Source organism: Canis lupus, chromosome 2 (assembly GCF_011100685.1).
Source record: "Canis lupus familiaris isolate Mischka breed German Shepherd chromosome 2, alternate assembly UU_Cfam_GSD_1.0, whole genome shotgun sequence".
Classification (NCBI taxonomy): domain Eukaryota; kingdom Metazoa; phylum Chordata; class Mammalia; order Carnivora; family Canidae; genus Canis; species Canis lupus.
In genome coordinates, this window is record NC_049223.1 from 36,013,289 (window position 1) to 36,028,679 (window position 15,391).

Below are 15,391 nucleotides of genomic sequence, written 5' to 3' on the forward strand. Positions count from 1 at the left end.
CGGCTTCCCGTCGGACGCTCGCGCTCCTCTCCTCCCCCGCCGGCCCCGGCCTCCACCGCCTCGTCCCGTGGCGGGGCTGGGGAACAGGGTTCCCCGTTCGCGTTTCCACGGCGTTTGCAAAGTCGTCCTCTGCTCCGAGGCCGCCCTAGCCCTGCGTCCCCGCAGTCCCTTTCCTGACGCGGCCCGGCTTCGCCACCTGCGACCTCCCGCGACCTCCCGCCGCCGCGCGCTCTCCCCTCCGGGCGGGCGGCCCCTCGGCCACGGGGAGGTGGGGCCCACGTCCCCGCCCTCGCCGGCCCCAAAGGCGCCCGCACCCCCACTTCCTGCAGCGCGGCGCGCGCCTTCCGGCCGCTCTCCTTTCTAATTGGCCGGCCGAGCGCCTCCTCAGTCCGCGGCCCCGCGGAGGGTGCCGCAGCGGCCCGTCGAGCCGCCGCCCCGGGGTCTGGGCTCGGCCTCCGGACTGCGAGTTCCCTATGCCGTTGGCGACATGTGGCGCCTCCCGGGACTCCTGGGCCGAGGTAAGGGGCGCCAGAGCCGCGGGTCGTTAGGCAGCTGAGACTTCGAACGGGAGGAAGAGGCCCGGCCAGAGGACGCAGCCCAAGCGTTAGCGGGCGGGGCTGGAGGCGAGGGAAGGCGGGGCCTAGGGGGGGCGGGGCTGCACCCGCCCGTCAGGCGCCGCGGGAGTTCGAGGTGTGGGTGGGGCTCAGGGGAAGAGGGTGGAGCTTAGAGTCCCGGAGATGGGCGGGGCTATTGGAAGGGGGAGGAGTCGGATAGCTGGAGCTCAGCGTCTACGAAAGATGAGGCGGGGCCAGTGGAGGGGGGGGCGGTGGGAAGGGGCGGGATCTGGGGACGGGGAGCTTCAAACGTGGAGGGAGTTTGTGTGTGAATGTCTGGTAATTCTGTTGTAACAGTAATTGTCAGCACTGGGAGGACATCAGAACACCTGGGGAGCATCTTCAAAATATGCCCTGAGTGATCCTGGTTTATTGGTTCAGGATGGCACTTCAGAAACTGTACTAAGCAAGAGTCCCACGTATGTGCCTGTTTAAGAACTGCAGAGGGAGATGCCAGTGATTCCTGGGTTCCTGGGATGGGGCTCTGTCAAGCAGCAGAGGGAAGATCGGTGGGGCCACCATTGCCTCATTTCTGTGTATGTCGAGGTGATTGATCTTTGTTGTTCTACACAGTTCTTCCCCGACTGCTGGGACCTGGCCTCCGCGGGGTAACGCCCAAGTCCACCAACCCAGATGGGTTTCAGACTGCCTCGTCCAACCTGCTGGTCCCTGTGACCAGCTTTGACAGGTGAGATACTTCCATTCTGTCACCCATCTCTTCCTCTGGTCTCCTCCTCTCACTTGGGATAGAAGTTGATAACCTTTCTTGCTTTATCTAGGGCAGGCCACCATGGCCCAGGCCCAGGCACAAACAGGGGCCCAAGGTCCCATGGATGGAAGGATGCTTTCCAGTGGATATCTACCCGTGTTTCCTCAAACTCCTTGTGGGATGCCCTATCATGGGTAAGCCTTCCCTGGCTCTGTACTTGACCTTCTGTGTGGATGAGAATGATCCTGCATGGGAATAGAGCCTAGAAACAAGAGCTAGGGCATCATTGTCCCCACACTCAAAATTTGATTAACCCATGGCATTGGAGCCTATTTGGGGAAGTATTGCTGCTTCCCATCCCCCTGCCCTATTCCTCCTTTTTCCAATAAACATTTTTTTAATACCTCTGAGCCAGGCATTTTTCTTAGGTGCTAGTGACACAGTGGAGAATACGATAGATATGATTTTTGCCTTGATGAAGCTTACAATGAATAATACTAATTAGCTAACTTCTTATGTATTAATGCAAGTATTATGTATGCATTACCATATTTAATCCTTAGAAATTATCTTGGAAGGGAAATATAATCTCCATTTTATAGATAAAGGAAGTCAGGTTCTGAAACTTTAGGTAACATGCTTAAGGTCATAAGCTATGAAGTAGGGAAGCCATATTTCTTCAGGAGCTCATGCTCTTAGCTTCTGTGCTCTACAGCTTATTGCTTATTTCTCTGTGCACTCAAATTCTTTCTCCCTCAATGAAGATGTAAACTCCATGAGGACAGAGGCTGTAACTTGTCTTTGCCAGTGTACCCAGCACCTGTTGTAATAAGTATTTGGGTGTGCACAGGACAGATCCTGGTCCATGATTAGTTGCTCAAAAAATATTTGTTGACCCTGATCTATAAAGTCAGTGCTCAGTAGCGCACACTAGGTCCAACAAGGCAGAATCTCTGCCATGCAGGCTCTGCACATGTGCCTCTGCTTCTGTCACGTGTCTTCCCTATCACTTCCATGCTGTGTACTTTGGACAGGTGACTTGACTTCCCTGAGCATCAGTTGACTCATCTGTATATTGGTGTCATCAATAGAATGGAGCCTGGAGTCTCCATGGCAGGGCCACTTCTCTCTGTGGAGCTGCGGACTAGGGGCATAACGTACCTTGGAGAGCAGAGCATTTTCCCAATTTGTCAAAGATTGGAGCCCTAAAGCAATTCCACAGAGAGTCCTTCTAGAAACTGGACCTGGAATCCAGGGGTCTTAATGCTGTCCCTCACTGCCTTTGTGAAAGGTCCTGAGTACAAGCTGTCCCCACTGCCATGGATACATGTCCCTGTTATTACATGCTGGCACCTTCCCTTCCTTCTGGCTTCAGCTCACCCATCACCCCTACAGAGAGGCTTTCCTTGATGCCCTATTTTGTCAGACCTCCCCCTTATGCTTTGTGTAAACTCCTGGTTTGTTTCTTTTTTGGCATTTATCATAAAGTTATTGTGCTTATTTCTCTGTGTACTCGAATTTTGTCTTTCTCCCTCAGTGAAAATGTAAACTGCATGAGGACAGAGACTGTAACTTCTTTACCAGCGTACCCAAAGCCTATTGTGATAAATACGTACTGGGTGTGTACAGGAAGGGACAGAGAAAAGCAAACACTCACTGGGCTAGGAGCTAGCTTAGGTCTTCCACAGACCTGTCAGAGAAGAGACACCTTCAGCAAGTCTGTACCTGTGAATGTGTCTGTAGTGGGGTGGCTTGGGCAGAGGGAAGGGAAGAGTTGTACTCCAGGCTAGAGAAAGAGACTGAACCTGATGGGGACCTGTAACCTGTCACTGCATTTGTGGCCAAGCCCCAGCTTACCACGTTATTTCTTGCCTGCTTAGACTTTATTTATTCACTAACTCATTATGCATTTAATAAATACATGCATGTATATATTAGTTCTTTATCTTAGTATTCTTCTAGGCTCCGGGGATACATTGATGAGCAAAGCAGACATGATTCCTACCCTCGTAGTGCTTAGAGACTAACAGGAGAGACAGACCTTAGCTAAATAATTGTTGAGGTGATGATTTAAGTACCAGGGTGACCAGGGCTCTACAGGGGAAGTGTGGGCACTGGGAGAGTATGAGTTGGCCTCAGCCAGGAGTCTGGAAAGGTTTCTCGAGGAAGTGATGTGTGAGCTGCAGGATGAGGCTGGAGGAGGTGATGAGTGCAAAGCCGGGCCCTGACGTGCTGTCTTTCCCAGGGCACCCTGGCCGTGCTGGCCCTGCAGCTGGCAAGGCAGATCCACTTCCAGTCATCCCTACCAGCAGGACCTCAGCAAGTGGAGCGTGGCTCTTGGCACAGTCCCCTGGACCATTTCCTTTCATCTCCCTTGTGGCATCCGTGCTCCTGTGAGTTCTTAGTCCCAGGGACAGGAGGGATAGGCTGAGAGTTTCTCTGGGCCAGGAAGCATCTCTGGACACACCTCAGGAAAAGAGCCATCAGCAGCTCCTTGCCTTTCCTATCTGAAGTCAGAGGAAGGAGAATGTGAGGAAGTTCTATCCACCCAGGGTGTGGGCCACACCTGCCCTTCAGTGTCCTCCCATGTCCTCCCCTCACCTCCCATGGAGGGAGCCCCGCAGGGATCCAGGCCACTTTAGATCCTGGGTGTGGCTTCCTGCTTACCACTCAGCCAGTTGGGGCATTCTCTGGCTAGTCATTCATTAATAAATGAATCTTCATTGAATAGCTATTATGTACCATGGTACCCAGGCAGTACTGCCTAGTGGTTAAGGCCCTAGAACTAGTGTCAGGGTTCAAGCCCCAAAGCTGTTGCATACTAGTCTTGTGTCCATGAAGAAGTCACTTTTAACTTAATTGTGCCTCAGTTTCATCATCTATAAAATGGGATAATAATAAAACCTACCTCGTAGGTTTTGGGGAGAAGTAAAGGAGTTAATACATGCCAAAGAGTTAGAATAGTGCCTGGCACATAGTAAGTACCCAGTAAGTATTAGTTTCAGTTCTTGTTCTTACGATTATTATTATTATTTTTTAAATATTTTATTTATTTATTTGTGAGAGACAGAGAGGCAGAGAGAGAGGCACAGGGAGGAAGGAGAAGCAAGCTCCATATGAGGAGCCTGATGTGGGACTTGATCCCGGGACTCCAGGACCACACCCTGAGCCAAAGGCAGACGCTCAACCATCGAGCCACCCAGGCATCCCTGTTCTTAAGATTATAATCGTGATTGATACTATCATCAAACAAAGTGCCAGGTACTGGGGCTATAATGATGAATAAGATAAATGCCTCCTTACCATTGGAAGAATTCAGGCAGAGGAATGATTTATACCTAGGGCAGGAGATCCACATAAGTGTGGGCCCCTCTTGACCCCTACAGAGGGAAGTGGCAAAGGAAATGGAGAAGGGAGGTGGAGGTGTGTGAAGGAGGTGTCAGGAGAGTCCACAGTCTTCCCCCAAATCTCAGGGAACACTCAGTAAAGCCTGAAAAGACCGAGCTGATCCCTCTTCTGATGTGATTGCTCTTACTGGGTCTTTCCAGCACTTCGGAGGCACATCCTCCCCAGCCCTGCTGGCCCAGCTCCCAGGCATACTGGTCTCAGGGAACCCAGGCTGGGCCAGGAAGAACCCTCCACTCAGCCCGAGAACCTCTCTTCACCCAGCTCTCTGAGGGCATCCAGTCTTCAGGATCCCATTGAGGAAGGTATGTTTCTACCTTCTAGAATCAGCAAAAGGTAGAGGGGGTGGGTAATTGGACAGATGGACATTTGTTGCTATGTATTCTGGATAAGGTAATTGTCATTATTGCAGGGCCCCTGCTTTCTGGGGAATGATTTTGTTTCCTGGCAGTGGTGCTGCTGGAGGGGCTAGTGAGACTGGGATGGTGGGAGAAAAGGAGAAACCACATTCTTTCTCCTTGCCCTGACTGGGTGTCACCCATTTTCCTTGCAGATCCCAGTGATCTCAGCTTCCTGCACACCAGTAGTAGCTTCAGATCCAGGGAAAAGCCAGCCCAGCCTCAGCCCACTGGAGAAAAGCAGGTATTGTTCAGATTTGGCCTCCGGATCCTCATAATATTCCCCTGGGCAGGTGGCAGTTCCAATGAACAGTCCCATGATGAATCTTTATATTTCTTCCTCAGGAACAAGATAAATCAAAAACTGTTTCCCTTGAGGAGGCTGTGACTTCCATTCAGCAGCTCTTCCAGCTCACTGTTTCCATTGCTTTCAACTTCCTGGGTAACTGGGTGGACCCTGCATCAAGGCAGGCAGATAGGAAAAGTGGAAGGGGTATGGGGCTAGTCAAACAGAATTAGGGTAGGGAGTAGTTTAAACAAGAGAGAGTTTATTTTCTCCCAGGTAGGTAAACCAAGTGGTGGCATGGTGGCACAGTGTGTCAGGGGACCCATCCTCATGATTCTGCCATTCTTTTTTTTTTTTTTTTTTAAATTTTATTTATGATAGTCACACACACACAGAGAGAGAGGCAGAGACATAGGCAGAGGGAGAAGCAGGCTCCATGCACCGGGAGCCCGACGTGGGATTCGATCCCGGGTCTCCAGGATCGCGCCCTGGGCCAAAGGCAGGCGCTAAACCACTGCGCCACCCAGGGATCCTGATTCTGCCATTCTTAAAACTGGCTTCCATCTCAAGGTCCAGAATGTAGGCTTATGGCTTCACTTACTTGCAGAGACTAGGAAATGTAGCCTTTAGCTGAATGACCATGGGCTTACCTGGAAATTCTTCTTCTTCTTCTTTTTTTTTTTTTTTTTTAAGATTTTATTTATTCATGAGAGACACACAGAGGCAGAGACACAGGCAGAGGGAGAAGCAGGCTCCCTGCAGGGAGCCTGATGTGGGACTCGATCCCAGGATCCCAGGATCAGGACCTGAGCTGAAGGCAGATGCTCAACCGCTGAACCACCCAGGTGCCCTTACCTGGAAATTCTGTCACTGTGTAAGAAGGAGAAGAGAAAATCTTGGAGGATACCTTGAATTTTCTGACACATTTAGGCAAGAATAGGCTCCTGAGATTTGGAGCAAGCCCCCAAGTGTACAAGCAGGAACCTCTTACTCACATCTGGAGACTCCAGGTGCCCCTCCACCATTTGTCTTGTTCTGCACAGTGGCTTGGCTTAAGGGCCATGCCTTTTAACGTGGTGACTCAGATAATGGGCAGAGGGGTGAGAAGCTGGGATTCATTTCTTTTGCTAGGCCCTATTTTAGGTGTCAGGGATACAGTGATTCCTAAGATAGAATCCTTACCATCATGGAGCTGACAGGTGAATTGGGAGAGGAAGAAAAACAATACATTGGCAAGCAAAGAGAATTTCAGATGGTGGTAAATGTCATAGAGAAAAATCAATAGGGGATGTGTCTGTGACCTGGGGAAGGAGCGACTTTGGATTTGGAAGTCCTTACTGATGGGAAGAACTTTGTTCTGAGACTTGACTGACACACCAAGCCAGTCTTGTTTCCATCTAGAGAAAGAGCTTTCCAAACAGCAGGAACAGCAAGTACAAAGGTCCTGAGGCAGGATTCAGTTTTGCTTGTTAAAGGAACAAAAGAAAGGTGAGTGTGGCTGGAGCTTAGAGATGACCAGAATATTAGAAAAAGAAGTCAGAGAAGCAGGGAGGGGCCAGATCAGGCAATGCCTTCTGAGCCAAGGAGGAATGGATTTCCTAGGTGAGATAAGATGTCAGTGGAGGGTTTTACACTGGAGCAGGGGGAGCTGTTACATGATCTGAGTTACTTTTTCACATTTCTCTGGCAGTTGTATGGATGCCAGAGGAAACGGGGGGAGACTGGGTTGGAGCTGTTACTGATAGCATAGTAAAGCCTCATGGTGACCTGGTTTAGGTTCGAGGCAGAGGAGACAGAGAAGAGAGATGGATGAGGGAGCCCGGCTGGGGAATGGGGACAGGGTGGGTTCCTTCGTCCTCTTGGGTCTTCTCAAGGACAGAGGGCTCTTTCTGAATCCTGGACAGTGAATTTTCAGGCAGCAGGGAGGTGACTTTAATTCACTATGGGCTGAATGGAACCTGGCTTCGGCCTCATTAGCTTTTTGTGATTTTGATGGGCAGACAGTCTCTTCTGAGAATTTTCTTGCCCATTCCTTCATTCATATATTCATTTATTCAGCAATGCTAAGCAGTGTGGCTGAACACAAAGGGAGCATAAGCCATAATCATATTTTGCATTTGTATAGAGCTTTCACCCTATGCAAAGTTATTTCTTCTACATTCTTTTTCTGCTTCTGCCTCCAGGATTTTGCAGTCTAATTGAGGAGACAGGGCTTGTACTCTGGAAACAGTTTAGTTCATAGAAAAAGGCTTGTATATTAAGTAAATGCCTAGAGAATGTATAAAGTCTGAGTGTGGTCTGAAGGTTCCAGAGGCGAAATAGGCTGGGAAGGCCTGATAGTGGAGGCAGAAAGATACCCTGGGCAGGAGAGACAGCTTGAGCAAAGGTTTGAATTGGGACTCACCTGTGCCCAGCCCCTTCCCTGTTTTTTTGTCTGCTTGATCGTTTGGATGATAAAATGAACATGGGCTTTGCTGTCGGACACACCTAAGTTCAGGTCACAGTTGTCTCACATTCTCTCTCACGATTTCCTCCTAAAGCAGGATTAACAGTATCAGTTGTTACCAGTTATATTTAGTTGGTTACAGGCAGCCTAAACCCACTCTGGCTAGCTTTTTTATTTTTTATTTTTTTTAAAGATCTTATTTATTTATTTGAGAGACAGAGAGAGAGCATGAGTCAGGTGAGAGGCAGAGGGAGAAGCAGAGTTCCTGCTGAGGAGGGAGCTCAGTCCCAGGATCATGACCTGAGCCTAAGGCAGACACTTAATGGGCTGAGCCACCCAGATGCCCCCCCAGTCTGGCTAACTTAGGCACAGAAGGACTCCATTGGGATCTATTGACATCCCAAGTCTCAGAAAGGACAGAAGTCAGGGAAGTTCCTGGGATCCTGGGGGTAGTAACTTTTTTTTTTTTTTTTTTTTTTTTTAATTTATTTATGATAGTCACACAGAGAGAGAGAGAGAGAGGCAGAGACACAGGCAGAGGGAGAAGCAGGCTCCATGCACCGGGAGCCCGACGTGGGACTCGATCCCGGGTCTCCGGGATCGCACCCTGGGCCAAAGGCAGGCGCCAAACCGCTACGCCACCCAGGGATCCCAGCCACCCAGGGATCCCAGCCACCCAGGGATCCCTGGGGGTAGTAACTTAGGGACAGGGTCTTCAGAGTGCTGCTGTCAGAATAAACCTGCAAAAACTGTTTTTTCTCATGCCTCAACCAGATTGAGATTCAGTTTTCTGAGAGAGGGACTTAGTGGTTGGGAAGAGCCCAGCACATTGATTGCCAACATGGGGTGGTGGGGAAGGGCTGCTGCCAGAGGGAAATTGGGATGCTGTCACCAAGAGGAGGATGTTGTATAAGAGGGCAGACCCCACTGCTGTCTCTGGCAAACCAGTGAAATATTGGGAGGATGGAAACATGCAAAGTGTCTAGCTCCAAAAAGCAAGGAAGCAGCCTGTGAGTATGTGGCCAAGGATGTGGGGAAGTTCACGGAAGAAGCTGGGTTTCTGCCCTGTGCTTTCTGCAGGGACAGAGAACGTGAGGAGTGGGGACTACACGGCAGCCTTTTCTTACTTCCAGAAAGCAGCAGACCATGGCTACAGCAAAGCACAGTACAACGTGGGCTTGTGTCACGAGCATGGCAGGGGCACTCCCAGGAACCTCGGCAAGGTACTGCACCTTCTCCCTGGCCCCAGGCCTGCCCCCTAGAGCTGCACTGCCCAGAGCTGACCTCCAGAAATGAGCAGTGGGCCCACCTTGGAGGGAGTTCAGCTTCTCTCTCTCAGCCATGAGAGAAAAATAACAAGCTCCTAACTTCTAGGAAACTAGATTCAAAAGGAGGCCACAGACTTTGTCTTTTTTCTTTGCAGCCATATCCTCAGGACCTAGAATCTTATGTTGATGAATGGATTAATTCATCCTAAAAAAGTAGGATGACTACGCAAAGATGTTATATACAAGAATCTATTTCTTAGAATTGTATATGATGGCAAAAGAAAAAAAGGAAAACAATTTGAAGTTCCTTCAGTTGTGAATTGATTAATAATATCTATGTGGGCCTTAAAAATGAGGCAGTAGATCTATATTTACTGGCAGGGAAAGACATTCCTGGTATATTGTTAAGTGAAAAAATAGGTTAGAAAATTGTGACTGTTGTTCTCTCTGTTTCTTTCTCCCTATACTCACATTATATATGTGTGTGTGTGTGTGTGAGTGTATGTGTGTATGTATAAATACCTGCGTATGTGGGAAGAAATTTGCAAAGCTGTAAATGAAAAGGTGAACAGAGAATGATCTTTAGGAGGCAGAATTTCTTGGGATTTTGTGTTTCTATTTTCAGTTTATCTGTATTTTGAAATTTTGGCTTATCTGTATTTTCTGACTAATCTGTATTGATTATGTACTATTTAATTAGAACAGTTTTTACAAATTTCACTCAGAGGGAAAGCTGGCTTGCAGAGGTACCAGTTGACTGGGTGTCCCTCCTTTTATCCCAGGCAGTCCTTTCTTACCAGCTGGCTGCCAGCCAGGGCCACAGCCTGGCTCAGTACCGCTATGCCAGGTGCCTGCTGCAAGGCCCAGCCTCCGAGTGGGGTCCTGAGCAGCAGAGGGCAGTATCTATGCTGAAGCAGGCTGCAGACTCAGGCTTGAGAGAGGTGAGTGCCTGAGGGGGGTCTCTCCTGAGCCCTTGGAGCATGTAAGGCCTGGAGTGACCAAGATAACCTTTCTCCTTTCTTGACTTACCCACAGGCTCAAGCCTTCCTCGGTGTGCTTTTCACCAAGGAGCCACACCTGGATGAGCAGAGAGCTGTGAAATACTTTTGGCTTGCAGCCAACAATGGGGTATGCGCTCTCCAGCATCAGGGCTTGTTGGGGAGCGAGTCTGATGAAGGAGGGGATTTGGGAACTGGTGCCAAGCTCCACTGTGCACAGGAGGAACACTGGGCCAGCTTCGAGTCTTAACTGTCACTGACTTACTGTGACCCCTGGGCAGGTCTAGTGGGTGTGGTGGAGCTGGCTTACACCAGTCTGCAAAGAGGGGTTGGTGGCTTAAAATCAGCTTATGGGAGGAGGTTTGCATGGCAGAAATTACTAAATGCTACAAAGCCGGGCTCATTTCCCTGGAAAGCCAGTCATTACATTTACCAGCACACTCCTGGCTGGTAGCATCTTGTTTCCCTGTTTTCCTTATCTCAAAAATCAGGGTAGTCCTGAATGCCTCGCTTGCCTACTGCCTCACAGGGTGGCAGTTGTGAGGATCAAAATCTGAGGTCACAATGTGCAAGCACTTGGTAAGCTGTGCACAGGGCAGGTACATCATCACGAGTGGTGCAATTCAGGGAAATTGGAAGACGCTGAGCAGTTTTAGGGGGTGGGGTAGGTGTCTGGGGGCATTGGCATCCAGCCTGCAAGACCCAGAGTCTGTTCTCCACTGTATTAGTTCCATGGAGTGTTTATAAGTAATAGCAGGAAAAACATGTCCAGAGGGGTTAGGGAATACTGAGTTACACAGGTGTCTTTAATGCAGGACATCTCAGAGCTTTACCCCAGTGTGAATCACCAAAGATGTCTCTGGTTTGCTATATTCCTCAAGTGTCCTTGACTGTGATTTTTTTGTTTTTTGGGTTTGTTTGGTTTTTTGTTTTGTTTTGTTTTTTTGTTTTTTGCTGTTCCATCTGGAAGGATTGGATGAAAGCAAACCATGTGCATGTACTAGAATTGCCCTTCATAGGGGCTGCTGCTGTTCTCTGTGTTTTCTGGCCAACACAATGATAGCTGCAGTGTACTCTTAGGCATCAGAATACTTTCTTATTTTTACTCTGTTATCTGTCATTGCCATCTGAAGGGGACCAGTGTCACTGGCCAGTACTGCCTCTATGCCTGCCTTCCTTGACAACTTAGTAACAAAAAAAGGAAATAACTCTATTTAATATGGGCAAAGGACTTGAATAGACCTTTCTCCAAAGAAATGCAAATAGCCAAGATGCTCAATGTCACTGTTAGATCCCCAGAGCCTTCCTCAGGCTGAAGGTGCTTTGCCTTCTTTGTGTGCTGGACAAGCCTGGGGGTACTTTGGCCTGCTTTAGTCACCCAGCATGCTAGAAGGAGAAGTGCACAAAGGGATGCTAAGTAATGCTGTGTTGGGCACAGTCCTCACACCCATTCTAATAGGAGTTGTGTCTTTGTAGGTTTGTACTGAGCAGTGTTGCAGGGTGGGTGTTTTGGCCTTAGGAGTATTCAGTACTATATGCTAAGCTGGTCTATGGCCATGAGTCCACCATATTTATTATGTAGACTTAGGCATGCCTGTTACAGAAACTCTGTCCAGAACTTTGATGCTAGAAGGTAGAAGAGAAATGGGACCATGGTTGGGAATCAACAGAGTATTTTGCTTTTTTAAAATTGGGGGCTTGAGGGGCACCTGGGTGGCTCAGTGGTTGTCTCAAGAATAAATAAGTAAAATCTTAAAATAAAATAAAATTTAAACTTGGGGGCTTCAATATAATGATACTATTCCACCAAAGAGGGAGAGATTAATGATGTAGGCAACTGAAAGTGTGAAAATAATCACAGTAATTTTTTTTTACGATTTTATTTATTCATGAGAGAGGCAGAGACACAGGCAGAGGGAGAAGCAGGTTCCATGCAGGGAGCCTGATGTGGGACTCGATCCTGGGACTCTAGGATCATGTCCTGAGCCAAAGGCAGATGCTCAACCACTGAGTCAGTGGTTGAGGGACCAGGCGTCCCCCTAATCACAATAATCTAAGCACTTTTCATGTATTAACATGTAATTCTCATAATAATGCAGTAAGGTAGGTACTATTATTATTTCCCACTTTATGGATGAGGAAACCAAGGCATGGAGGCATAGAATAATGTCTGAGGTTCCACCACAGCAGGTGGTAGAGCCACAATTGGAACCCAGGCTGGCTGGCTCTCCAGGTTGTGCTCCGAAGCCCTCCCTGCTACTGGCTTTTCGTTCTCAAAGGAGAGAGGATCTAGAGCCTTTTAAACTTCCAAAGGAGGAACATTCTCTGTAACGTATGTGTTGCAGCAGCGACTCAGCAGAGATTCAGAAAAGCATGCAGGGCATGCCTTTGGGAAGCCGAGCCTCTGCTCTTGACCCTGGGACTCTTCCACCTTAAGTAGGAGCCTGACCCCCAGGTTCCCCATAGGTGGGCTGGTTGCTCCCTGTGGCCGTCACTTATGCTTGCCTTCAGTGCCGGCCTCAGTGACAGAAGCTGCCTAGGCAGCTCTGGCTCGAATCTCCCTGGGCAGAAGGATCTCCGTCTCGTCTGTGTTGGGAAAATGTGGGCCTCTGGCTTTTCGTCCTTAAGCTCCCTTGGGACAGGGAGGGTCAGAGCTGGGCCTTGAACCTGCCGGATGAAGCCCCGGCATGCCTGACTGTGCCACCATCCTCCCACCTTAGCATTTCAGTTCTTCACCCCTGCCTGCGTGCCTGTCTGTCTGTCACTTCCCCTTTAGGACTCCCAGAGCAGGTACCACTTGGGGATTTGCTATGAGAAGGGCCTTGGTGTGCAGAGGAATCTGGGAGAGGCTGTGAGATGTTACCAGCAGTCAGCGGCCCTGGGCAATGAACCTGCCCGCGAGAGGTTGCAGACCCTCTTCTCCACGGAGGCAGCCGCTAAAGGTAAGTGTGGCTTCCCTCCCCTGAGCAGAGTGCCCTGCGATGGAGAAAGGGGTGGCAGTAGCCCTTGGTCCACTTGGCATTTCCTGCCTCCATGATGGGGAAGAGCACACTTTTTTTAGTCAGATGCACCTGAGTTTTAACCCCTCTGCCTCTGAGCTTGGACTCCGTGTCTTAGGTTCTTCACTTCTGAAAGTGAAGGTGGTCCTGGTGCCTTACCTGGAGGTAAGGATTAATTGAGAGGACTCTTGAGGGCTTAGCACAACCCAACCTGGCACCCAGCAGGTATTGAAGAAGTGGTAGCTACTCTGATGATTTTTCAGGAGAGACAGTATCACAAGACTGCCTCCTTGCCCTGAGTTGCCCTCTGAGGGCTCTACAAGCCCTGCTCACTCATGAGTTGGTTGGGCTGGCCTGGATTGACAATTCCAGAGGCAGCTAGGTCCTTTAAGAAGTACTTGCTCCAAAGTAGGAACCAACACTGTGTGTCAGAGTTGCTCTCGCTTCTCACAGCCCTGGGGCCCAGCGACCCGGCAGTTACAGGATTGAAGTCCTTCTCCAGCCCCTCCCTCCTCAGCCTCAATACGCTACTGGCAGGAGCCTCTCGCCTCCCACACGCCTCGAGCACAGGGAACCTTGGCCTCCACTGGAAAAGTAGGCATCTTGGAGCCAGCCCTGGGGCCCCCAGCAGGGCCCTCCCCCAACACAACTACCCCTTGGAAAGGAGTCTCGTCAGCCTTGGTTTTGGCTAAGGTGAGGTCGGATATGGGTCACTGGTGTCTCCCACTGGTGTTTGGGGGCAAGGGGGAGAGTGGAGAGGGTGGATGGTAACAAAAATAGGTGTCAGTGACCCTTTCCAAGGTGGAAATGCCAGTGGACACTGAGGTTCTCAAGTGCATGGCTAATAAATGACTTTGACCTTTCCCCCAGTTGGTCGCCTCCCAGATGAGCAGTGGAAACATTCACAGTGATTCCTGGTTCTGTGCACAGAAGGGATTCATTCAGTGACCTGTGAAAAACTCTCCTGAAAGGTCCAGAGACCCTGGTCCTCACTTTGGCCTATGACCTTGAGTAAACCCCTTACCTATTCCCTCCCATGTCTCAGTTTCCTCAGGCTCAGACTACTTCAGTTTTTGCCACCAACTGACGTGTGTGCCCTGGTGGTTCACAAGAGGATTTTAGCTACACCAATTAATATTTTCTTTTTTTTTTTTTCAATTTTACTCATTTATTTGAGAGAGTGAGCAAGAGAGCACAAACAAGGGGAGGAGTAACAGAGGGAGAAGGAGAAGCAGACTCCCCACTGAGCAGAGAGCCCCACATGGGGCTCGATCCTAGGACCCCAGGATCATGACAAGCCGAAGGCAGACTCTCAACTGACTGAGCCACCCACACACCCCTAATTAATATTTTCTATCTTAGTCGTTGGATATTTAATTTATAATGCAAAATGTGACTAGCACATCGTAGTTTGACAGATATTAAAAATAATCCATTCAAAGAAAAGCCTTGTGAAATTAGATAAAGGGGAGACAGATCCAGAGGGGTGGCACAAACTGCAAGAGTAGTTCCATGAATGGTTAAAACATAGGGAACACTTGCCATTGTCAAGATGAGTCCCAACATCTGCTTTTGTTCGTCCCCCATGGATTCAGGACCGTCTCCAGTTTCACCTTTAATCTGAAAGGAACGAGTTTCTTGCCTACATGCTTGATGTGTCTGCTTGACTTTTTCAGACCTCCTCACTTCAGCCCCGAGGAAGGGAGTCTGTGGGTTCTCAGAGAGATACCACAACTTGAATCCCAAAGCAGAGGCCAGTTACCTACTCAACTCCCTAAAGAACTTCAAGCACCTGCCCCAGTAAAGAAGAAGAAAGTATGTGAAGACCCAGGTCCTGGCCATGTCACCTTGAAGCAGTGACCCGACCTGCTGCATTGTTTTCTCAGCTATAGACCAAAGGTGTTGGTGTCTGCCCTCCTACCCTACTGAGCTCACATGGGGCCTTTCACTGCAGAAAGGACCTTGGTCCTCACTTCAGCCTGGGGAGGCAGAGTGGTGCCACGGTTACATGGCTTTATGAGTCATCAGGCCAGGAGAAGACCTAGACCCTCTGATTCCTGGCCCAGGGGCTCCCTTGCACGATTTCACACAGTGGCTTTACATAGAAGTGTTACTGTCATCCTGCCAATGTGAGGAAGGAAACGGAGACTGAACACCTGGAGGCTTGGAGCAGGAAAGTGTAGATTTTGAGATCCTTGTTTGTAAAGAGTATAAAGAGTATGCTAGAAATGGATGGGAGTTTAATAAAATAGATACCGGATTATCTCA

At 49.3% G+C, this 15,391-nt stretch overlaps 1 protein-coding gene across 3 annotated transcripts; it reads left to right on the top strand.

Annotated features, from left to right (window-relative positions):
* Nucleotides 1-355: 355 nt before the first annotated feature.
* DELE1 (DAP3 binding cell death enhancer 1) lies at nt 356-15,391 on the top strand. 3 transcript variants are annotated; one of them, XR_005355471.1, is made up of 14 exons: nt 357-518; nt 1,188-1,302; nt 1,394-1,517; nt 3,569-3,716; nt 4,872-5,033; nt 5,282-5,370; nt 5,472-5,568; nt 8,939-9,081; nt 9,909-10,067; nt 10,162-10,254; nt 12,901-13,066; nt 13,577-13,816; nt 13,994-14,094; nt 14,800-14,911. XR_005355471.1 is itself a non-coding variant. In XM_038530458.1 (13 exons), exons 1-12 carry the CDS (start codon nt 488-490, stop codon nt 13,813-13,815), a joined length of 1,566 nt encoding a protein of 521 aa, XP_038386386.1. In that variant the 5' UTR covers nt 357-487; the 3' UTR covers nt 13,816; nt 14,800-15,391. The 3 variants fall into 3 exon arrangements, 2 of the variants coding, with proteins under 2 accessions (XP_038386387.1, XP_038386386.1); XM_038530458.1 differs by lacking the exon at nt 13,994-14,094 and having other exon boundaries at nt 14,800-15,391; XM_038530459.1 differs by lacking the exons at nt 13,577-13,816; nt 13,994-14,094 and having other exon boundaries at nt 356-518; nt 14,800-15,391.